General features: G+C 41.9%; 1 protein-coding gene, 1 long non-coding RNA gene and 1 pseudogene across 2 annotated transcripts; 1 reads left to right on the top strand and 2 right to left on the bottom strand.

The window, feature by feature from the left end:
• Positions 1–1,925: 1,925 nt before the first annotated feature.
• On the bottom strand, positions 1,926–3,838 carry LOC109409254 (ruvB-like helicase 2; annotated as a pseudogene).
• A 16,049-nt stretch (positions 3,839–19,887) lies between these two features.
• LOC109409203 (uncharacterized) lies at positions 19,888–24,046 on the bottom strand. Its single transcript, XM_062856068.1, has 3 exons — positions 23,574–24,046; positions 21,656–23,051; positions 19,888–21,184 (listed from the first exon to the last, which is right to left on the bottom strand). Exons 1-3 carry the CDS (start codon positions 23,666–23,668, stop codon positions 19,931–19,933), a joined length of 2,745 nt encoding a protein of 914 aa, XP_062712052.1. The 5' UTR covers positions 23,669–24,046; the 3' UTR covers positions 19,888–19,930.
• LOC134289715 (uncharacterized) lies at positions 21,200–21,836 on the top strand. Its single transcript, XR_009998631.1, has 2 exons — positions 21,200–21,570; positions 21,647–21,836. It is a non-coding gene; the product is annotated as an uncharacterized LOC134289715 (long non-coding RNA).
• Positions 24,047–24,819: the final 773 nt, after the last annotated feature.

The raw sequence follows: 24,819 nt of genomic DNA, 5'->3' as shown, positions 1-24,819 counted from the left end.
GCCATTGATTATACATTCAGCTATTCCAATCATTACTGCAAAGCACATCGGCCACATGCCTGAATTCAAAGCTTCCTGGAAGATATAATCCAAGCCCAAGAAAGAAAGAAATCCCATTGCAATTTTGCATACAAACTTCAGAGGCACAAATCTGACGAACGAAGCATCGAACCAAGCCGCACCTTATTATCCTGGATTTGTTCACTTGCAAAAAGAGGCAGCTTTTCCAAATCAAGCGCATTTGTTTACGAATTTTTAAGATTTGTGCTCTTGGAGACGTGAGTAGGGGTCCAAGTTGACCATTGTGGCAGCCATATTGGTATTCTTTGAAGTTTCTCCTTAAAGTAACGTTATTTTCTATTTGTTTTATAAGCCTGCTTCGGCACGCAATGTTCGAAAAGTTTTTTTTTTCTTCGATAGCTAAATATTGTCCATAAGGTTAAATTTTAAGTTTGCATCTCAAGTATTCTACCAAATAGATCTACTAAGGCTTAAACAATACACTTTTTAGTGATTATTTTGTGATGAAATTTCAAATAAGTTCAACTTGGGTTGATTACCTTGAAAATGACCGTACTTCTCCAATACAAAATCTCATATTTTTTTCTCTTCTGATCATAGTGTAGTGTCTACCTAATGATTGTGCGCATAGGATATCTAGCTACATGAAATACTATTCATTACAGTACCTGCTGGTGTCATAATACCATCTATGAGATAAACAAAAATACGCCAAGTTGATCAGTTGATTGCAATATTTTTTTTTAAATAATAGAGATTGCTTGTTAACTATTATGTATTCATCTCCCTACAAATTCTATGAAAAATATTCAAATTCGTTCAATTGTCCTATCGGTCCTACCTAAATAAACCATGACATTTTCTCAAGTGTAGCCTAGAAAAATGTCAACCTAGTCATACACAAGTAAGTTGTTCAGTTAATAAAAGCAGTCAGTTTTTCTCCAAAATGTCACGTCGAAAGCATTGACGTCAACAATGCGTTTGAGTGTTCGCACGTTAGCTTCGAATCTATCAGCACAATTAAGTGCTGCAAATCTCCTTCCCACTTTTAAGGAGAAACTTCAAGGAGTACCAATATGGCTGCCACAATGGCCGACTGGGACACCTACTCACGTTTTCAAGAGCACAAATTTCAAAAATTTGTTATCAAATGCGGTCGATTTGGAAAAGCTGCCTCTTTTTGCAAGTGAGCAAAGCCAGATAATCAAGTGCGGCTTTATTCGACGCTTCGTTTGTCAGATTTGTGCCTCTAAAATTTGTATGCAAAATTGCAATGGGATTTCTTGATGTTTCACCTTAATTCTTCAGTCGATTTTAATTGCTTTATTTAAAGAAAATATAACCAACTAACATTGTAAAAAATCGAAAAAAAGCGACTATGACATCAATAAATTACTAATCAAAATAAATCGAGAAACGTGGGAAATTGAGCCCAAACAACAATTTGAAGTCAGCTGGCAGTAAAAGGTTCCAAAACTTGTCACAAATCCTATAATGCTTTTATTAGGATTTGTAACGATCATCAAAACCTTCTCAAATCCAACCGACTTGGAACTATTGCTTGGGAATAGACTCTAATGAGCCCCGGCGTTTCCTCCGTGTTTATCGAGCATGTCTGATACATATGATCAACCATACTCCATCTGCAGCAGTCGGTTCGTGATGAACCGTTGGAGGCACATTAAAGTGTTAAAAAGGTGATATGTTTCACTAAAGAACACTTCATTACAATAATCAAAATGAAACTTCTTCACTTTAACCCTTTAACCCTTTCCTTCCCACGACTTTGAACGACTTTGTCTATGCCAAAAAAATCGTTTCTGAAAAAAGTCGTAGAACAAAAGTTATTGCAATTTGGCTAAATTTTTCGAAATCAATGAAAAAAAAAAAATTTGGTTGTATAGCAATAGGTTTTTGTTTGTTTATCAATAGTTCAACTATTGAAACAAGTAGTAAGTAGTTGGGTTAACCTTATGAGGTTATAACCATATTTTAAAAATTATTGCATCATATTTATCTAATTTCGTTTGTCCGGAGTTCGTCGAAAATCGATGGTGCTCTAGAGCAACCATGGGAAGTAGAGGGTTAATACCGTCAACCCCTGCGAACTTGGCCAGGGCATGATACAAAAAACAGAATAATATTAGTAGTTATTAGCTTTGTACGACTATCAACACGCATGAATATGTAACTTGTATGAATGGAATCCATATATAACACACATATCTTTTCGAATGATAGCAAAGTTTATCTTACCTTATACAATGGTTGATTAGTTAGTAGGGGGTGATACACAAATTATGTCACGCATAAATCGACCTTATTCAACCCCCCTCCCCCCTATGTCACACTTTTTGTATGGGACATTAAATTGTTTTGTATGGATCGTCACCTTTTGCCATACCCCTCCCCCTAAATGCATGACGTAATTTGTGCACGACCCCTAGGTCTCTACTTCCATTACCTTTTGTTCCGCCTGTAACAAGCTGTCGTCGTAGAATAGCACTCGTCCTGGTTGTTTTCATGATCTTTTTTGGAACGCTTTTGGTCCAAAAACAAGGAATACACCTTCCGAATATGCTCTTCCGTGGTTTCCTCCGCCTTGCGTCTCTTGCTGACCAAGCTGGCGGTCGTATTCGATTGAATAGCGTAAGCGCAAACTGGTCTCGGTGGCAACCGTTTTAATAATCATCTTCGTCGCAGCGAATCTTTACTGCCCCTATTCGCAAGACAGTCCCAAATTTGCTGGGTTGCCTATCACAAGAGACTGTTATGCGAAAAGAGGCAGTCTAGAACTTCTTTGATTTCCTTTGCTAAGTAGAAAACCGTTCGAATGATGATCACTCGATCGAGCAGATCGATTGGGATTCCGTGCGGGCTGCAATAATTGGTTCCACGGATTTTGGTAATGCCTCGATTATTGGTGGCCATGATTACGACCGGGGCCATATCGCTTTTCAAGGTCCTGTTAAGAAAGGAAAAGCATTCGATATCCAACATATGGGCCTCGCCGAAGAACAGCACTCCGGGATTGATTTCCGCTTTACCCTCTTCGCGTCACTGCATGATCTGATCGCGGACTTCCTGTTTGATCCCACCGGTGTTCCTGCAAACAGCGTCAAGAATCCGTTGTCCTGCTATAGATTACATCGATTTCGTGAAGCGTTTCTGCAGCTCTTCCTCCGGGCACTGGACGAATCTTGTTAGAGCTCCCGTGGCATCGTAATATTTTGCCCGTGCCAGTTTGCTGACCTTCCCGGAAGCCTTATCAATCGTAATGACATTCCCAGCTTGAATCTGCTCCTTCATAAAGTACTCGACGATCTTGTTTCCGAGATCATAGTATGTCTCTATATCCGTGATCTTGATTGTCATCCTTCTGCCCCGTGCCGGAAGCCGGACGATCGATCTGTATTTCCACAACTTTACCCTTGATGATTTCCGTCTTCTCCTTGATGGGAACTAACTGCAACACCTTTGCACAATGGATCTCCGAACCGGGCATCCTCGTGAAGGGTGTTTCGTTGCCAAGGGCCTCTGCTATCCTCACGGCAATGGCCGTCTTTCCCACATTAAACTCCCCGGTCAACAAAATACACCGCCCGACTATTTTCCCTTCATGCACAATCTGCCCCATCAGACCGGCAGCCCGCCGGGCGTCTTTCTGGTCCATGCCCTGGGACACGGTACGAGCTTCCAGCATATCGTCCAACCCGAGCCCACCTGTGAAATTAACAGCACGAAAAAGATAAAAAATAGGATCGATCAACGATTGGAAATATGATTGCGCAGCCAGAATTGGTGTAATGTCATCCATAGTGGTAATCACGTTCAAATGTATGCGTATCTCTTTTGTAGATGTAGTAGTGAAACTTGGGGGAAAATATGTGCACTCTTACCCCGGTTGTTAGTTTTATCATTATTTAGCCGTTTTACCCAAATCAGTTGGGTAATATTTTCATATGCAATCTGAATAGCCTTTGAATTGGCGTGCATTTTTGTGTATGGAAAAATTCAAGCTAGTGTTCGTGTGATGAAATGTCACTTATCTCTATGGGTGATTTGCTGGCGGCAGCTCAGCAACAAGAGTGACTCTTTGCTACTTACCATTTCAAACGACAACGAACGGCTTTCGGTATTTTCCGGTTTCCGCTGGGCACGAACTGAAATCCAGGATGAGGAACTGCCTCCATCTTCCACCTTGCCTTCAACAGCAGCATTTTCTCGAGCGCACCGAAAAAATATATATCTTAGACGGCATTAAATAAAATTTTCAGACCATGCACCAAGTTTTTCAAACATAAGCAGAGTAAACAAAACATTGTTAGGCGAGCGAGGCGAAAGCAGGCGAAAAAGGGTAGAAACTGTCAAAACTTGGCGAGAAGGGGTAAGCCAATGCTTAAAAACAAGGTCAAAACGGTAATCACAAGTCCCCTCGGAAAACTCATGCCCAAAGAAAAAGAAGAAAACATGGTACCGAAATTTTTTAGTGGTTTGTACCGCACTCTTACGTCTGTATAAATTCGTCTGTGGTACTACACCAATTAACAATGCACATAGACGGCGTGTAAAAACAAGCACAGTAGAAACGGAGGGGGCAATCAAATGTGCATCTTGCACGGAGAAAACAAAAAAAAAAGTTTTTTTTTAACTCAAAATTGAGTAAACTTATGGAACTGAAGAAGTAGGTAAATTTGGTTAATTGGTATAGTCATTCGTAAGCGGAGCTGATTTTTTTTTTCCTTTTATTATCGTCGCAGCACCAAATCGAAGTTACAGATGCGAAGTGAATTTGAACCGATTGTTGACATCGCGCATCATTCAGCTAATCAAAAGCTACGATATGCACTCATCCGAATCGAGTTGCGACACATAAAAAAGAATAAAAAAAAAACTAGATTTACGCACCCCAGGTCACTTCGGAATCCATTAAAAAGCATAATATTCTTCATGAGCACATACACACAAATCATTTCAGATGCATATGTTAAGTTATTTGTATGCGGTTGTAGGTTGTAGGTTGTAGGTTGTAGGTGGTTGAAGATTTAAATAATTGCTTTGCTACAACTGAAAATCTTAACATTTAAATGTGAAATATCGGCCAACTTTCGTTATTTTAGATTATTTTTCACATCGTAGCAACTCTAATGGAACATTGAAGAGAAAAGCACATGCAGACATTCTCATCTACGTGTTTTAGGAAATATTGAAATGATACAATATTTATTGCATCGGAGTAAATTTAGATATCTAATTTAGCAGAAATTATCACGAAATTACGTTAAAAAAAATGAATTCGAAGATAATCATAACATGGACTATGTGTTGTTCATAAATTCCAATCATACTTGTGGACTCTGAGCTGTCCACGTAATTGCTGTTTTTTTTTTTCTAGTTATCTGTTATCATCATACTCGTGGACTCTGATGAGTTGCCCACATACTTGTTACGCTTCTAACAACCAAACGAAAATGAACTCTGAGTTGTTCATTTTGATAGTTGAGTTCTGAGCTACTCACTACATGAACTCTGTGTTGTTCATTAATTATCATCATACTAGTGGATTCTGAGTTATCCACTTACTCGTTACGCTTCTAGTAACCAAACGTAAATGAACTATGAGTTGTTCATTTTGATAGTTGAGTTCTGAGCTACTCACTACATGAACTCTGTGTTGTTCATGAATTATCATCATATTAGTGGATTCTGAGTTATCCACTTACTCGTAAACAAGAATGAACTCTGAGTTGTTCATTCGATAGTTGAGTTCTGAGTTACTCGCTACATGAACTCTGTGTTGTTCATGAATTACCACCATACTCGTGGATTCTGACTTATCCACATTTTCGTGATGCTTCTAGTAACCAAACGAAAATGATCTCTGAGTTGTTCATTTTGATAGTTGAGTTCTGAGCTACTCACTACATGAACTCTGTGTTGTTCATGAATTATCATCATACTAGTGGATTCTGAGTTATCCACTTACTCGTTACGTTTCTAGTAATAAAACAAAAATGAACTCTGAGTTGTTCATTTCGATAGTTGAGTTCTGAGTTACTCGCTACATGAACTCTGTGTTGTTCATGTATTACCATCATACTTGTGGATTCTGAATTATCCACATACTCGTTACGCTTCTAGTAACCAAACGAAAATGAACTCTGGGTAGTTCATTTTGATAGTTGAGTTCTGAGCTACTCACTACATGAACTCTGTGTTGTTCCTGAATTATCATCATACTAGTGGATTCTGAGTTATCCACTTACTCGTTACGTTTCTAGTAATAAAACAAAAATGAACTCTGAGTTGTTCATTTTAATAGTTGAGTTCTGATCTACTCACTACATGAACTCTGTGGTGTTCATGAATTACCATCATACTAGTGGATTCTGAGTTATCCACATACTCGTTACGCTTCTAGTAACCAAACGAAAATGAACTCTGAGTTGTTCATTTCGATAGTTGAGTTCTGAGTTACTCGCTACATGAACTCTGTGTTGTTCATGTATTACCATCATACTTGTGGATTCTGAGTTATCCACATACTCGTTACGCTTCTAGTAACCAAACGAAAATGAACTCTGAGTTGTTCATTTCGATAGTTGAGTTCTGAGTTACTCGCTACATGAACTCTGTGTTGTTCATGTATCACCATCATACTTGTGGATTCTGAGTTATCCACTTACTCGTAAACAAGAATGAACTCTGAGTTGTTCATTTCGATAGTTGAGTTCTGAGTTACTCGCTACATGAACTCTGTGTTGTTCATGAATTACCACCATACTCGTGGATTCTGACTTATCCACATTTTCGTGATGCTTCTAGTAACCAAACGAAAATGAACTCTGAGTTGTTCATTTTGATAGTTGAGTTCTGAGCTACTCACTACATGAACTCTGTGTTGTTCATGAATTATCATCATACTAGTGGATTCTGAGTTATCCACTTACTCGTTACGTTTCTAGTAATAAAACAAAAATAAACTCTGAGTTGTTCATTTCGATAGTTGAGTTCTGAGTTACTCGCTACATGAACTCTGTGTTGTTCATGTATCACCATCATACTAGTGGATTCTGAATTATCCACATACTCGTTACGCTTCTAGTAACCAAACGAAAATGAACTATGAGTTGTTCATTTCGATAGTTGAGTTCTGAGTTACTCGCTACATGAACTCTGTGTTGTTCATGGTTTACCATCATACTCGTGGGTTCTGAGTTATCCACTTACTCGTTACGTTTCTAGTAATAGAACAAAAAATGAACTCTGAGTTGTTCATTTTGATAGTTGAGTTCTGAGCTACTCACTACATGAACTCTGTGTTGTTCATGAATTACCATCATACTCGTGGATTCTGAATTATCCACATACTCGTTACGCTTCTAGAAACCAAACGAAAATGAACTCTGAGTTGTACATTTCGATAGTTGAGTTCTGAGCTACTCACTACATGAACTCTGTGTTGTTCATGAATTACCATCATATTCATGGATTCTGAGTTATCCACATACTCGTTAAGCTTCTAGTAACCAAACAAAAATGAACTCTGAGTTGTTCATTTTGATGGTTGGGCTCTGAGCTACTCACTACATGAACTCTGTGTTGTTCATGAATTATCATCATACTCGTTCATTTGAATAATTGAGTTTTGAGATATTCACTGCATGAACTTTGTGTTGTTAATGAATCACTAATATAATCGTGAACAAGCTCGTGAACACTTTGTTGCACATAGATAATGCGTGTTGTTAACGTTCGATAGATATTATGATGTATCGAGATGATACTGTTCCGAAACTTAGGAAGTTTTCTTTTGTTTTATGTCCCTAGAAAATCTAAAATGTCGTCGAAGCAGCGGATAGCTCTTCTTAAGAAAGCTCTTGAAGAAGAAAAGAAACGCAGCGCCTCATTTTCAATGAGATTGAAAAAGCCACGAAATAAAAGTCAAACCCATAACACCGCGGCGTCAGTCAACCGTCCATTTAAGCAGCGGAACTCGGCAGTGCTTGACAAACCACAGTGGGATGTATCGGAAAACTCTCCTGAAGAAATGATACTGACCAATTCTCCTGAAACGGATGACAGCGAACAGAGACGGTTGACAGAATCATCTTTTCGAATGTCCATGAACAATCTTTCATTCGCTTCTCTTAATATTCCGGAGTGCAAACCCGTTGAAGGCGATGATGATATCGATCGACGTTCTTTTGAACAATGGCGGGAGATGCTAGAGACATCAATGCAACTTGTCGGTGTTACAGATGAGTACACTAAGGTTCGTTTATTCAAGATCAAAGCTGGATCTAAACTGTTGTCGATTCTTGAAAACACGAGTTCGCCTGCTGAAGCTCCCAGTCCCGAATCATATCCGTATTCAAACGCCGTTACCCGTCTCCAGAACTTCTTTGGATCTCGAGACTATCGTTTGATGCAGAGGCAGAAATTGCGCTCAATGACTCAGAATGTTGGTGAGAGTGACGTGAAATACGTCAAACGTGTCGTCGCTGTTGCAAAGCTGTGCGATTTCAATGACGAGCAGTTGATGGAGAATGTGGCTTACGTAATACAGTCGCATGCTCCGAACCCCAAGATAAGAGAAATAAGTCGTAAAATTTTGAGAAAAGGGGGATCAATTGCTACATTGTTGGAGAAGATTCAAGCTTACGAATTGGAGAGAGTGCATGAGGATATTTATCAGAAGAATCATTCCCAGCAACCGAGATCTACTGTAGCGACAGTTACCAGTGAACAACCAAGTCGACAATCAGAAGAAAATGATAGCCAGCAAGGATCGATTTTCCAAATCATGCGAAATGGGAACAACCGTCATCGAAATGAGGCTCTAGGACGACAAGCTTTTGGCAGGTCGGATGCAAACCGCGGAAGAGGTGTTTTCAATCGTCGCGGACCGGGACGCGGTAATAGTTCAGCCTGCTGGAGATGCACTAGCCCATTTCATACTCCGGAAAATTGCCACGCGATTCGCAAGATATGTCGAAACTGCCAAAGGAAGGGGCACATTGAGCGCGCATGCCGTCAATCTCAGTCGTTCAACGGACAAAAGCGTAAAAGTAACGCTGCAGTGGACGAACCTTCGACTAAAATCAGGAAGTTGGATGCCGTATCTGATGACGAAACAAAGATCGAAAATTCGCATCCTGTAAGTATGCTTAACTCTACCTGTTGATCGGAAATACAGTTTTCTGGTTACTTGTTTCCTGCGTTCTCTCTTTATTTAATGAATTGGCTGAAATAATAAAACTGAATTTAAAACGTTCTTTATTTTTTTCTCTTTTAAAATTACAATTATTCGAGAGAATGACCATTCTAACCAACATTCTAACTAAAGTTCACAAGAAATACAACAAATAATTCAAACATATATTTGCAGAATTTGATACAGTCACTTCTTCCAACGGAGCGACATGCTGCTACCAATGTTTTCATTGTGGGTTATATCGCGGGGTTTCCGATAACATTCCTCATTGATTCAGGAGCGGAAGTAAACACTATCGATGCAAAAACGTTCGAGTTGCTAACAAACAATGAGCAGCTGAATTCCATGATATACAGCGTAACTACTGGATCAGACAAACAACTCAAAGCGTATGCATCCGAAGGAGAGATAAATGTAATTGCTACATTTGTCGCTGAGCTTTTTATTTCTGACGATCGTCCGAAATTCATGGAGTCGTTTTACGTTATTAACAATGCACGACCGCTTTTGAGCAGAAGTACTGCAATGCGGTACAGTGTCTTACAAGTTGGACTAAACGTACCGATTTTGAAAGAACCTCGTGGAGCCACTGTATTTCCCGGAGAAATCTGTGAAGTGTCTTGCTCCCAAGAATTTCCGAAGTTTAATATTCCTCCAGTTGAACTGTCGTACAATGAAAACATGCAACCATCCCGAAACGTATACACGATGATCCCTCCCGCATTCAAAGAGGAGACCACACGCAGATTAAAGCAGCTTGTTCAGTCGGGAATAATTGAGAAGGTGACAGAAACAATGGACAAATCGTTCTGTTCATCATTACTCGTTGTCCCGAAAGGTAAAAATGATATTAGACTTGTTGTTGATTTGCGAGGACCGAACAAATGCATAAGAAGGACCCCTTTTCGTATGCCTACCTTGGAAGCTATCTTGACTGAGCTCGATGGGGCACGTTGGTTCAGCACGATAGACCTCACAAGTGCATTTTACCATGTTGTTTTGCATGAAAACTCAAGGCATCTCACCAACTTTTTCGCCGGAGATGCAATGTACCGGTTCAAAAGACTACCATTCGGTTTAACAAATGCTCCGGACATATTCCAAGAGGCTCTTCAAACAATAGTTCTAGCAGGTTGTAAAGGAGTCCGAAACTATCTAGTTGATATTTTCGTATTCGGAAAGACCAAAGCGGAACATGATGAGAACCTGCAGCGGGTCCTTGAGCAGTTACAGCAACATGATGTTCGAATCAACGAAAATAAATGCATATTCGGTGAACAATCGGTGAAATTCTTGGGATTCTCCGTATCGCACGATGGTCTACGCATCGAAGAAGACAAGCTCAAAGCTATACGAGATTTTCGGCGCCCAGAATGCCAGCAGGAAGTCAAGAGTTTTTTAGGTTTGATGAATTTCACTGAAAGGTAAAACAAAATCGAGCTCTTTGATTTTTTTTTATGAGAAGGACTTTACTAATATGAATATTTGTTCTAAAGGTTCATTTTCCAAAGAGCGGACAAGACTATAAAGCTACGAGAACTGGCGAAGTCCGATCATTTCTATTGGACGAATGAGGAAGATGAAGAATTTATTTACCTGAAGACCGAGGCTTTGAAATCTATAACGAAGCTTGGTTATTTCAACTATAAGGACGATACAGAGTTGTATGTTGATGCTTCTCCTACTGGTCTTGGAGCAGTACTTATACAATACAATGAGCAAAGAGTACCGAGAATCATCGCATGCGCATCGAAAGCATTAACGGAAGCGGAAACGAAATACCCGCAGACCCAAAAGGAGGCTCTGGCGATTGTGTGGGGCGTTGAACGGTTTGCGTATTATTTGACAAGCAAATTCTTTGTAGTACGTACAGATTCCGAAGCGAATGAGTTTATATACGGAGAAGGATTTAAGATGGGCAAAAGGGCCATCTCGAGAGCCGAAAGCTGGGCTCTTCGTCTTCAAGCGTTCGATTTCAAGGTAAAACGAATTCCCGGTGACCTTAATGTGGCTGATGCTCTCTCTAGGTTGATTGCTAAAACTCAAATTGACGAACCGTTCGATGATCTTGATGAGAAGCATTTACTCTTTGCACTGGATGCTGGCACAATGAATGTTACCTGGCAAGAGATCGATCTTGCTTCTGAATCAGATCCAGAACTTGTGGCTGTTTGTTGCGCACTGAAAGGAGGAGCATGGCCTGAAAATCTGCGGCGCTATGAAGCACATTCTAAAGAGCTCAGATCAGTAGGTTCAAGAGTTTTCAAGGACGATCGAATTGTGCTTCCTGAAGTTCTTCGGAATGATGTTTTAAAAATGGCTCATCAAGGTCACATTGGTGGTGCGGCAATGAAGAGGATAATGAGGGAATACTTTTGGTGGCCTGGAATGAGCAGCGAAGTCGAAACTTTTGTTAAGAATTGTAACACTTGCCTGAGAATTTCAAAGCGTAATCCTCCAGTACCATTAACTTGTCGACAATTGCCAAACGGACCGTGGGAGATCTTACAGATCGATTTTCTTTCGTTACCTAACTGTGGATCGGGAGAATTCTTGATCGTAGTGGATACTTACTCCAGATACATAACAGCAATAGAAATGAAATGTAAGGATGCCAAAAGCACAAATACAGCCCTCAACAAAGTCTTCCACCAGTGGGGTCTACCTTTAGTTTTGCAGAGCGACAATGGTCCACCTTTCCAAAGCAACGAATTCTTGGAGTGTTGGCAGAACAAAGGGGTAGACGTTAGGAAATCTATCCCTCACAGCCCTCAGTCAAATGGTTCAGTAGAAAGGCAAAACCAAGGCATTATAAAGGCTCTTGCCGGTGCTAAAGAGGAAGGACTGAACTGGAAAGGTGCACTGGAAACGTACGTACATGTACATAATACTTTGAAACCGCATTCAAGACTCGGAGTAACACCATTTGAGTTGATGGTAGGATGGAAATACCGTGGAAATTTTCCTAGCCTGTGGGAATCGGACAAATTAGAAGCTGTTGATCGCGATGAAATCGAAGACAAGGACGCCGAATCAAAATTGTCGTCCAAAAGATACGCTGATAACCACAGAGGAGCAAAGCCTTCAAACATTCGAGCCGGTGATAAAGTTGTCGTGGTAATACCCAAACAACATAAAACCGACCCAACGTTTTCAAACGAGCGCTTCACGGTTCTTACGAGGCAAGGAGCAAAAGTCGTTATTCGGAGCGAACGCGGAGTGGAATATACACGCAATATTCAGGACGTGAAACGAGCACCAGAGTTTGAAATGGGAAACGAATCCAGGACCAGCGACAATTTTCACATGGATGATAATTCAAACCACGGAATTGCAGGTTTCGGTAATCTAAACGACAACGATGGTAGATACTTGAACAGTGTTATTTTTCTGATAACATTGTAACTTCCAGAAATGGAAAATGGTATTAACTTTCTTTAATTTTCAGAAGATGCGATCGTGGTTAATCAGAGCACGAACGAGGAATCCGACAGACAAACCATCGAAGCGAGACCGAAGAGGGATACTCGAAAACCGCAGAAATTTAAAGACATGTTTTTATACAATATTTTTCAGTAAAGAGTAGAATAAAGAGATAATGTAGAGAACAGAAGAGAGAACGAAAGAGAGAATAATAATAAATTAAAAAAAAAAAAAAAACAAACATGTATGAAGTTGAAAGAGAGAATAGCGGCGTTGTCATGGAGACGCCGAGTAGCAGGTAGGCAAAGAAAATTTAATAAAGCAGTCTTGTGAGATATTTCGACGGAAAAGAACGCGTTTTATTTCCTAGTGAAATCGTCTTTGAAGAATCTACCCGAACCAGACAAAAGGCCTGATAATGGAGTCCCCTCGTTTCGGACACGACAGTAGAGATTTTCTTCGGAATCTCGTAGAGATTCTTTTCGGAATCGCCTGGAGATTCGTTTCGGAATCTCATGAAGATTCGCTTCGGAATCTCATGAAGAATTCCTTCGTAATCTCATGGAGATTCCCTTGAGAATCTCATGGAGATGTTGTATCTCATGGAGATTCCCTTAGGAATCTCGTGAAGAATCCCTTTGGAATCTCGTGAAAATTCCCTCCGGAATCTTGGGAGATTACATCCAGAATCTTGTTGAGATTTTCTCTGGAATCTCATGGAGATTCTCACTGGAATCTCGTTGAGATTCTTCCCGGAATCTTGTGGAGCTTTCCTTCGGAATCTCATGGAGATTTCCCCTAAAATCCTCTTGGAATCTCGTAGAGTTTCCTCCAGGAATTCGGAAGCACTTGCAAAGATGGTTTCGGCAAAGCTGTTTTTAGAAAGGCAAGGGTTTACAGTTGATGGATCGTTCCGTTCAAGGTTTTTTGCAACTATATGCTAGGGAGAAGACAAATTTTATTACATTCCATAGGGTCTTTATATGAAGTTGCAATGTTGTTAGTGTTACATCTGTTCGTCTGTGATTTCTGTGATATAAACGCCAAGCGTAACACTAACAAAATTTTATTCCATATGTTTCAGGACCCTGATTACTTAGAAAGCATTCATTTGGGTGGAGTTTCTGCCACTAGGCAGCGCTAGTTGCAAATGTGCATAAGACCTTTGACGAAGACGCAAATGCATAACCAGAGCTCAAGAGAAATATATGAGAAGAAGAAGCTAGTCTGGATCAGTTAGAACATATCTAGAAAAAAAAACCGAAGATGTAAGAATGCGATACCAACAGATCCGAAGCACTTTGCCGATGACTGCCACCCTTGGAGATGCATATCTAGCGCTCTTGAACGTAATGTCGAAATAAAGCTAATCTAGTTAAGTTGTAGCATATCTATACCAAAAACGAAAACGTAAAAATGCTCTATCTATCAAGCTGAAGTGATTTGTCGAAGACTGAAACCCTCTAGAATGCAACTCCAGAACACTCGACCGACAAACAATTAGAAAACTTGTCTAGAGCAGGCTGTTTCGACTATCAAGAAACATAAGATAAAAAACGAACACTAATTACCACTGAAATTGACATAAAACCCCTGTGACGAAACGTCGGACAAATAATAAACCTCGTTTTACCATATTAAAAGAGTAAAATCGTAATTGAAAATCCTCAGTCGAATGTAGTATCAACCAATCCAAAGTACTTTTCCGAAAACTCCAACCCTCTAGGATGCAGATTGAGAACGCTAGTGGGTTTTCAATACGACGCACTTATCTAATCAGTTTCAGCAGATCTAGATCAAAACCAAAGACATAAAATTGATTGATTTGTCTTTATTAAAGAGACTTTCAGCCCTTGGCTAAAGACATCAGGTATCAGGTATCAGTAGGTCGGCTCTAGAGGCGCGTTCTCCTCCATTCGGGAAATTTGTGCCATCGCCATGAACACGAGCCTATTCATCATTTACCTGACGGAGAAGGGAAGGAAAAAGGATAGGACATGGGAAAGGACAGGTAAGGGAATAGGATCGTCATACTCGCAAAAGCGTACCACAATGGGTTCACATAGCGTCCTGAAAAGGACACTGTAATAACGCATAAGCGTGCCACAATGGGTTCGAACAGCGCCCTGAGAAGGGCACTGTGATAATGCATAAAGCGTAAAGAGAGCCTATAGCTCTTTACCACAGCGGGTCAAGAACAACAGAACGTCCTGAAGATTCAGGTTTCTGAAGTCAGTTTCACTTAATAAGTGTTTCCCGAGTACTCTGAAACGCAATTGCGCAAAAACTGGACAGTTACATATTAAATGATACGATGTTCCATAATCGGATTCACAGCTATCACATGCAAATGAATCAGCTTGCTGAATATTCGCCATGGGATAACTGAGTCGGCAGTGGCCAGTCAATGCTTTGACCAGCATGCTGCAATTCTGCTTTGACAGATTTGTTAGATACTTTGCCACCCCTAGAGATGGCTCAGTACAATACAATTTTGTTTGATGACATGACTCCAAACTATTCCAGTATTGTCTGTGTTGAGTAGCAGCCCAGGTGTCAATCTGAAGCTTCACCCAACACTTGGATACCGGAATAGCTGGCTCAGGGCCAATGAAGTCATGTGATGCTCCAGTGCGAGCTAACTCATCAGCTAATTCATTTCCAGCGATGGAAGAATGGCCAGGTACCCATACAAGGTGAACAGCGTTTGCTGAATTCAGCTCCTCAATTTGAGTTCGACAAGCGATAACTATCTTCGACCTGGAGTTGGCCGAAGCAAGTGCTTTAATAGCAGCCTGGCTATCTGAACAGAAGTATATTACTTTGCCCATTACGTGCTGCTGAAGTGCTGATTGCACTCCGCACATAAGAGCAAAGATTTCGGCCTGAAAAACGGTGCAGTGTCTACCAAGTGAGTAAGACTGATACAGCCTTAGCTCACGAGAATAAACACCAGCACCTGCTCGACCTTCGAGAAGGGAGCCATCAGTGTAGCATACGATGCCGTCTGAAATACTTCTCTCCAGATAACCAGATGTCCACTCTTCCCGGGAAGGGAATTTCGTGGAAAATGTCCTATATGGAAAATTACAAGCAATTGTAAGATCACTTGGAGCAAGGACAACTTTGTCCCAATTCACCAAAAGTGGAAACAACGAGGTGTGTGTTGAACTGCGGTTCACAGGAGTTTCCTCTAGTAAACCGAGTACCCATAGGCGGTAAGTGCAAGGAAGTGCTTCTTGTTTGAGATGAATGTGTAGTGGGGCAACGTCAAAGAGAACTTCGAGCGCTGCCGTGGGAGTTGAAGAGAACGCTCCAGACATCGCCATTAAGCACATCCTTTGGAGATGGCCTAACTTTGATTGGACCGTTCTCACTTCGCCCTTTTGCCACCACACAAGACATCCATAAGCCAATATTGGCCGAACAACAGTTGTGTAGATCCATTTGATATACTTGGGTTTTAGACCCCAAGTTGTACCAAAGGTTCGCCGGCATTGCCCGAAGGCCATACAAGCTTTCTTGATTCTGAACTCAACATGAGGTGTCCAGGAAAGCTTGGAATCAAGAATGACTCCAACGTACTTTACCTGTTCAGTCACATTGATTTCAGAATCAAAGAGACGTAAAGTTCGAACACCATTACGGTTTCGCTTTTCCGTGAAAAGAACAATAGATGTTTTACTCGGATTTACCGAAAGGCCATATTGGCGACACCAACCCTCAACTACCTGAAGAGCGTTTTGCATCAGGTCGAAAAGGGTGCTGATGCACATACTAACAATGTTAGGTAGTCGTCGGCAAAACCATAAGTAGGAAAACCGCTATTATTGAGTTGCCTCAATAGCGTATCTGCTACGAGATTCCATAAAAGTGGTGATAAGACTCCCCCTTGGGGGCATCCACAAACACTCAATTTCCTAATCGCCGCTTGACGCAATGTCGAGAAAAGATGTCGGTTTTTGAGCATTTGGTGAATCCAATTGGAAATCATTGGAGATATACCATGACCCCGTGCGGCTTCCAATATGGCATCGAAAGGCACGTTGTCAAAGGCACCCTCGATATCTAAGAAAACACCCAAGCAGGATTGCTTTTGAGCGAATGCCTTCTCGATATCGTAAACAACTTTGTGTAAAAGAGTCACAGTGGACTTTCCAGATTGGTAAGCATGTTGGTTCACATGAAGAGGCACAATGGCCAGATGAACATCACGGATGTGATGATCGACTATGCGTTCTAAGCATTTCAGAAGAAAAGAGGTCAAACTGATAGGTCTGAAGCTCTTTGCTTCTTCATACGACGCGCGACCCACTTTCGGAATAAACTTCACAGTAATATCCCGCCAGGATTTGGGAATATACCCTGTAGCAAAACTGCAAACAAGTAGTTGTTTCAAAACATGTTTGAAATGATCAAATCCCTTCTGAAGCAAAATAGGATAAATCCCATCTGCCCCAGGAGATTTGAAAGGAGCAAAGCTATTAAGTGCCCATTCAATCGATTCTAAAGTTATGATACTCCGAGCCGAAGCTGAAGAATCATAACTACAAGAAAAGACATCAGGTTCATCCGAAGATGTAATATCCACACATCCTGGGAAGTGTGTACTGAATAAACATTCTAAAACTTCCTCATCAGAGGAAGTTGTCGTAATCCTCACGACAGTCGTCCTGGGAATTCGGATTCCCTTCCGCTTCCGAGCGACGAGCGTCCATTTTTTTTTTTTAATTTCTCACACGCGCGACTGTACTGTCGAAACTTATCCGAGTGAATGACTCGTTCACCGCCACAGAGCTAGCTCATTCCCGCTTGCTCACGAAGCTTTCATTCTTTCGTCAAAACCCTCGCTAAGCTTTTCCTCTTTTTCTGATCTTCAATGCAGGGTTGTACTTACCCGAGAAGCTTTTACGGCGTTCGTCAAGCTTCTAAATCTAAAAGTAACAGCGATGCAGGGTTGAACTGATGGGAATTAACAAACACTAAGGGAGATTTTCTGTCTGTCAGTATGAATCAAAATTTGCTTCGATGTTAAATTATAGACATTTATTTCATTTCTTTTCATTGCTATTTATTTTTCTTCTGCTGCCTGTAATAGGTACTACATTACCCTCCTTGTCCACTCTAACAAAAGACTTGATAAACGAATTTATCATCAAACTTAGCTGGTCTTCTAATCGATTCCTTTGGTCGGAGACTTCTTGTAATAGGATTACTACCCTCAGCCTGAGTTTCAGAAGAATTGTTGTGGTAACAGCGCTGTCCTTCATTGCCGACGTTTCCCCCATGATCGACAGTTCCTCCTGGAACATCAGAAACGGTAGGTTCTTCGAACAGTTTCTTGACGTCGTTCACGCTGCGGGTATACTGTACTCCATTCTTACTAATAACAACAAGTTTCGATCCGTCTCTTGAAACGACTGTAAATGGTTCTGATGAAAAATTAGGATCGACCTTGTTGCGCTTTTGTTGGAGGATCAACACTTTGTCACCCACCGCAATGTGAGAATCCTTGGCTCCGCGTGCTGTGTCCGCATGTTTCTTGCTTATCAACTTTGACTCAGCATCACGCTCTCTGATGTCGGCTCGGTCCAGTTCATTGTTGAGTCCACTCCAGAGGCTTGGGAATGTTCCTCGAAACTTCCACCCCGTCATCAACTCAAATGGTGTGACGAGCAGTCGTGAATGGGGAATTAGGGTATTGTGATGGTGTACGTAGCGTTGCAAGGCTGCTTTCCAGTTGTCACCTTCAATTTTTGATCCAGATACCGCTTTTATTATTCCCTGGTTTTGTCTTTCCACCAAACCATTTGTCTGTGGACTCAGGGGAATAGCCTTCCGAACTCTCACTCCTTTCTCTTCCCAAAACTTCACAAAAGTAGTGCTCTGGAATGGCGAGCCATTGTCGCTTTGGATAATTTTCGGGCAACCCCAGACCTTAAATGCTTCGCATAGAGCCGCATTGGTACTCTCCGCATCTGTTTGTCTCATCTGAATCACTGATAGGTAGCGTGAATAAGTATCGACTACCACCAGAAAATGACCGGTACCAAAAGTGGGGATCGAAAGAAAATCAATTTGAATGATCTCCCATGGTCCTTCTGGCAGCTCGCGACTTGATAATGGGACTGGACGATTCTTTCGAGATAGCAAAGTACAAGTCTCACACTGCTTTACGAACTTCACAACATCCGATGCCATGCCTGGCCACCAAAAAAAATCACGCATAATTCTCTTCATCGCTGTTTCTCCCACATGTCCACTGTGTGCCAGGTGCATCGCTTTAGGTCGTAGATCTTTCGGCAAAATTGACTTGTCATCTTTGAAGACGAGAGATCCAAGAACATGTAGAGTATCCTTCTGTGTTTCAAACCTACCAAGTCCAGCGGGCCAGTGCTGACATGCGATAGCTGCACGTACCTGTCGTAGCTCCTCATCTTCTTCCGATTTTCGTTCAATTTCTTCCCATGTGATGTCCATACAACCAGCATCCAAAGCAAATAAAAAGTGATTATCGTTGTCTTCCTCAAACGGCATAGCAGGCTGCGTTTCCTGTATCAACCGCGATAGAGCGTCAGCCACATTATCTGTACCAGGAACTCTCTTTATTTCGAAATCATACGGCTGAAGCCGTAGAGCCCATGCTTCAGCCCGATAAACAGCTCGTTTACCCAGCCGATGCTTGGAATTGAAAATGTATTCATTAGCCTCCGCGTCGGTACGAATGACGAATGATCTGCTGAGTAGGTAGAACGAAAATCTTTCCACGCCCCATACGACCGCTAAGGCCTCCTTATGCGAATGTGGATATTTTTGCTCCGTGGTTGTAAGGGCTTTGGATGCACATGCTATGATGCGAGCAGATCCAGACTCATCGTACTGCACTAGGACAGCACCCAGCCCGATCGGTGATGCATCAACAAACAGCTCAGTCCTATCAGTTGCGTTGTAGTATCCCAGCTTTTCGATGGTTCTCAATGCTTCACACCTCAGGTAGTTGAATTCATCCTCCTCGTCTTGAGTCCAATAAAACCTCTCTGCATTGGCCAAACAACGAAGCTTCTCCGTTTTGTCCGCTCGATGTAAAATAAATTTATCAGCAAATGTCACCAGCCCAAGAAAACTTTTCACTTCGGAGCAACTCGTTGGACGTCTGAAATTCTTGACAGCGCTGATCTTCTCTTCCTCCATCTTCCATCCATCACCAGTCAAAATAAACCCGACGAATTTTACGCAGTTACTACCAAAAACACACTTAGATTCATTGAGCTAAACGTTATGCTCACGCAGGCGAGATAAGACAACTTCCAGATTGGCGTCATGCTCTTCTTTTGTCTTTCCGAAGACTAAGACGTCATCCAGATAGTTCTTCACCCCTAGGCAACCTCCAAGAATTTGCCTTTGCAAGGTTTCTTGAAAAATATCTGGAGCGTTGCAAAGCCCAAATGGCAATCGGACAAATCTGTACATACCGAACTCCGTAAAAAAGTTCGTCAGGTGACGGGAATCTTTATCCAGTTCGATATGGAAGAAAGCGTTGGACAAGTCAATTGTGGAAAACCATGTAGCTCCATCAAGTTCCACCAAGATCTTCTCTAGCGTCGGCATCGGAAACGGCGTTCTGTCGATATAGCGATTTGGTCCTCTCAAATCTATCACCAACCGGATGTCGTTTTTTCCTTTGGGTACAACGAGCATGGAGGAACAGAAAGATGTATCCATATCCTCGGACACTCTCTCAATTATCTCGGCTTCGACCAACTGCTGTAACCTTTGTTCAACCATTGGCTTCACAGCGTGAGGAATATTCATGAAAATGTTTCTACAGGGAACCTCATTCTTGTTGTACGAAATCCTGACAGGTGGAACGTTGAACTTCGGGAACACTCCATCGAAAGTCACAGAAGCAACACGCAGGTCTCGCTCAACATCGATACTGGCTGCCATACGTTCGAATTGGACATCTGGTTTCACAGGTACCTCCAGGCCCAGCATTAGGACGCAATACCGGTTTGCCGTAGCTCGACTCAACAGAGACCGCAGCTCTCGAACCACGTAGAATTTTTCGATGTGAACGGGCCTGTCATTGCTGATGTACAAATATGCTTCGAAATTCGCAATAATCGTGATGTTTCCAGAAGATGCATATGCACGAACCAAGCAATCAGACCCTTCTTGAATGTTGTAAACATTCTCTCTGCAGTCTTCATCGGCCATCAACGCTTTGAAAAGATCCTCCGTAAACGTATTGATTTGTGCTCCCGAGTCGATCAAAAAATCACATTTCATACCCGCTACTTCACACCGAATGATCCCTTCATTTACCTTACCGACCGTTGCTAGCAGAAAAGGATCTACCTGACAGCATGTATCGCTTACTAGCATTCCCTGAAGTGCTACGCGGAAATCAGTTTTCAGTGCGAAGTTATCCTTGCCGATTTCTTCTTTGGTCTCGCTGGCGGATACATTGATGGAGAGGGTTTGGTCAACACGAGGCTCAACGTGTTCCTGCCTAGGCTCCCACTGTAAAACATTGTATCGAGTTTATTACGAATTGATTTTGTTAGCAAGTACAAACAAAAGACACGATACTTCTTGAATCTTTTATTTCAATAGAATATAATTCAGTTTAAGCACTTGAATTCATATGATTAATTTGTAAGTACATTCAAAATAATAAATGTTAGCTTTTGTAGCGTATACGACACCTTCACATTAAAAAACGCTACCTCAGTCTATTTTCGAAACTGTGCTCTAATTCGAAAATATGTTCGAAACGACAACTTCAAAGCGCATATACCATGCTTTTGTTGTTTGACTTTTGTGATTAAGACCAAGATCAACAATCTACAAATTTTATTTACTTTCTTTAATGTTTCTTGCTCAGCATTTCAGTGAATAATTTCCAGGTAAGAAACTCGTAAAACGGAAATTAAAAGAGACAAGAGGCATACTTATGTCAATGCTTTAAAATTGTTATTTTAGTTCACTTACGTCATTCGCTGATTGCTCATCGCCATCACTTTTCGCCACGGCCGAAATACGCGGTTGTTCCGTTGACACTGATGGTTGTGTTGACGTTGATGGAACGGCTGGAATGGACTGGCACACCCTTTGAAAGTGGCCAACTCGACCGCAGTTCCTGCACACCTTATCTTTTGCTGGACATTCGGACGGCGCGTGATAAAAACTGGAGCACCGCCAGCACCGTTGGCCAGAAGACAGGTTCGGAGCCATGGAACGATTGTAACGACCAGTTTCGCTTCCCGTAGTCGATTGCTTGTCAGAACGACGTTGACCCGGACGGAATGGGCTCCTCTTTGATCCTGCTGCTTGAATCCTACGTTCTTGCGGTCCGCGTCTGTTGAAGGGTCTTCGAGATCCGCTGTTTCCAAGGTAGGTGGCACCCACCTGTGCAATAACGACGGGCTCCTGCTTTCCATGCTTTTGTTCGTAATATTCTTCGTTGATTCGAACCGCTTCGATATGGCGAATCTTATCGATAAGATCGGTGAGTGTGCCGCCGCTGTTCAGCATCTGAAGGGCCGTAACTCGTACCTCCTTGCTTCTAGCATGCCCTGCTACGGTAGCCACAATCTCATCGAACTCCTTTTCTTCGCCAAAGTCACAGAGTCGGGCAGTTGTTCCAACTCGGCTAATGAAATTCAAGTCGGTTTCTCCTTCCAACTGTGTCATCAAGGCCAATTTTCTGCGCTGCAACATGACGTCCGATCCTGAACCAAAATAGGCCTTCAGTCTGTGCATTGCATTTGAGTACGGGAGTTCTTCAGCATTAGGTGCTCCTTGATCGGATTTGGTGTTGCGGAATATATCAAGCAGTTTGGGTCCAGCTTTTAGTTTGAACACCGTATACTTGATCTTTTCGTCTTGGACGCCTGCCAGTGACATCGAGTCCTGCAGCATTTCCTTCCACATTTCGAAGCTGTGCCTTTGTAATTCCTCCCCTTCGGGCGCTTTGCATTCCGGTATATTGACAGATGATACTGATAACTGGTTGATTGATGAAACAAATCGAGTGCCTTCCAACGCAGACAGCTGCTCCGCTCGTCGAGTGCTGGATGGGCCGGCTCCCGCGTAGAAGTTTTGCCCGGCCGCTGAACCTGTTGCCATGCTGTCGACGCTGTCTTTCGAGCTGCAATTTCCTTCTTGAACTTGTTTCAATTGCTCGGCCAATGCTGAGCTGCGACTCCTCTCAATCTCCAGATCTCGAACGACGGCCGCTAACTTGGCTTCGATTTTGGAAATCTCAGCTGCGGAACCTGCCACCGTACATTTGTTAGACTTCGTATGCTTGCCTTTAGTTCTCGGGATCTTGCATGCCGGACTTGGCACCGGAACCTCTTTCGACTTGCGTTTCTTCGGAACAATTCTGAAATAATCCATATTCCATAAAAATTCTATATTTTTACTTAGGTATTCCTCGACGGATAGACAGATATATCTAGCTTATTCTGGCATATTTTGAAATACAAACTCTTCCGACAAAAAAATCGTAGTAAGCTTTCCGCCGGAAGTCTTTCTATCGGGAATATGGGATTGCTTAGAAAGTTTTCCTAATGCAACTCTAAGCCCTTCCGTCAAAAAGTTGATCGAGTGAAGCTTTCCGTCCTTCCGCCGGTAGCCTCGATGATATTCTCCGCCCTTCCGTCGGGAATATTGGATTGATTAGGAAGATTTCCTAATGCAACTCTAAGCCCTTCCGTCAAAGAGTTGATCGAGTGAAGCTTTCCGTCCTTCCGCCGGTAGCCTCGATGATATTCTCCGCCCTTCCGTCGGGAATATCGAATGTTTGCAAACATAAATCGTCCGCCATTTTAACAAGATGATTCTGTCTTTCCGTCAGAGCAATTCAAAATTGCGCCGCAAAACACACTGATTGATTTATATTTACCTGACAAATTTACCGACTGCGTCATTGTCGTAATCCTCACGACAGTCGTCCTGGGAATTCGGATTCCCTTCCGCTTCCGAGCGACGAGCGTCCATTTTTTTTTTTAATTTCTCACACGCGCGACTGTACTGTCGAAACTTATCCGAGTGAATGACTCGTTCACCGCCACAGAGCTAGCTCATTCCCGCTTGCTCACGAAGCTTTCATTCTTTCGTCAAAACCCTCGCTAAGCTTTTCCTCTTTTTCTGATCTTCAATGCAGGGTTGTACTTACCCGAGAAGCTTTTACGGCGTTCGTCAAGCTTCTAAATCTAAAAGTAACAGCGATGCAGGGTTGAACTGATGGGAATTAACAAACACTAAGGGAGATTTTCTGTCTGTCAGTATGAATCAAAATTTGCTTCGATGTTAAATTATAGACATTTATTTCATTTCTTTTCATTGCTATTTATTTTTCTTCTGCTGCCTGTAATAGGTACTATTACTATTATAGCCAACAACCAGGAGTCATCCACCATGAATCCAATCGTCGATAGCTTGTGGCTGGTACTCATCAGCTGAAGTTCACGTAATAGGTATTCAACGCTTGAACAGTTCACGAGCCGGATCGTCAAATCTTCCGGGTCAAGCCAGAGTCTTGAAAAACTTCGGCCAGCTTCTTCCAAGCTTCAGCTCTATCGGCCGCATCGAGAACTAGACTATAGTTATGGCTATGACTTTCCAAACTGAAGCAAATTGTTATGCCTGCGCTCGCATCTTGAGATCAGCTGCAACGATTTCTCCTTCAGCAGGTTTCATGACACTCCAGCTGTCTTCACAGAACAGTATCATACGCATCGTGAAGGCCAAGATCGAATAATTTTCACGCCCCTTCAGCTTCTCTATGGATCCCGTAACATGAAAGCTTCCTGCTTCAGTTCGACTTCCATTTCTGCAGCCGTCTTGAATTCCGGAACATTTTCTATTCGGGTTCATCTTGATTCTTCTACTTCTTTTCGGTTACGGACTGGGGCAATAACCTTCCGTCTTGAAAATTCCTCGCCAGGATCGCCCAAGAAACCGTTTTTCTTCGATCACAGTACGCAGTTGCAAAGAAATGACAATTCAAATGGCAGTCACTGTAGAAAGTTTCTGCCAGGAATCGGTCAAGCGATTCCTTTCGAACGCGAAACTGGGCTTGATAATGAAAAACGGTCTGTTTAGTTGAACGTAAAACAGCTAGTGGAATGATTTATTGAACGGCTATG

The sequence above is a fragment of the Aedes albopictus genome, chromosome 3, assembly GCF_035046485.1.
Source record: "Aedes albopictus strain Foshan chromosome 3, AalbF5, whole genome shotgun sequence".
Classification (NCBI taxonomy): domain Eukaryota; kingdom Metazoa; phylum Arthropoda; class Insecta; order Diptera; family Culicidae; genus Aedes; species Aedes albopictus.
This window is presented reverse-complemented; position numbering and strand designations above follow the sequence as displayed.

Coding starts and splice junctions, on each gene's coding strand:
- LOC109409203 (XM_062856068.1), bottom strand. CDS start 23,668: ATGGACGCTCGTCGCTCGGAAGCGGAAGGGAATCCGAATTCCCAGGAC. Junction 23,052..23,573: donor GCAGTCGGTAAATTTGTCAG/GTAAATATAAAT, acceptor GGATTATTTCAG/AATTGTTCCGAAGAAACGCA. Junction 21,185..21,655: donor ATGAGCAATCAGCGAATGAC/GTAAGTGAACTA, acceptor AATGTTTTACAG/TGGGAGCCTAGGCAGGAACA.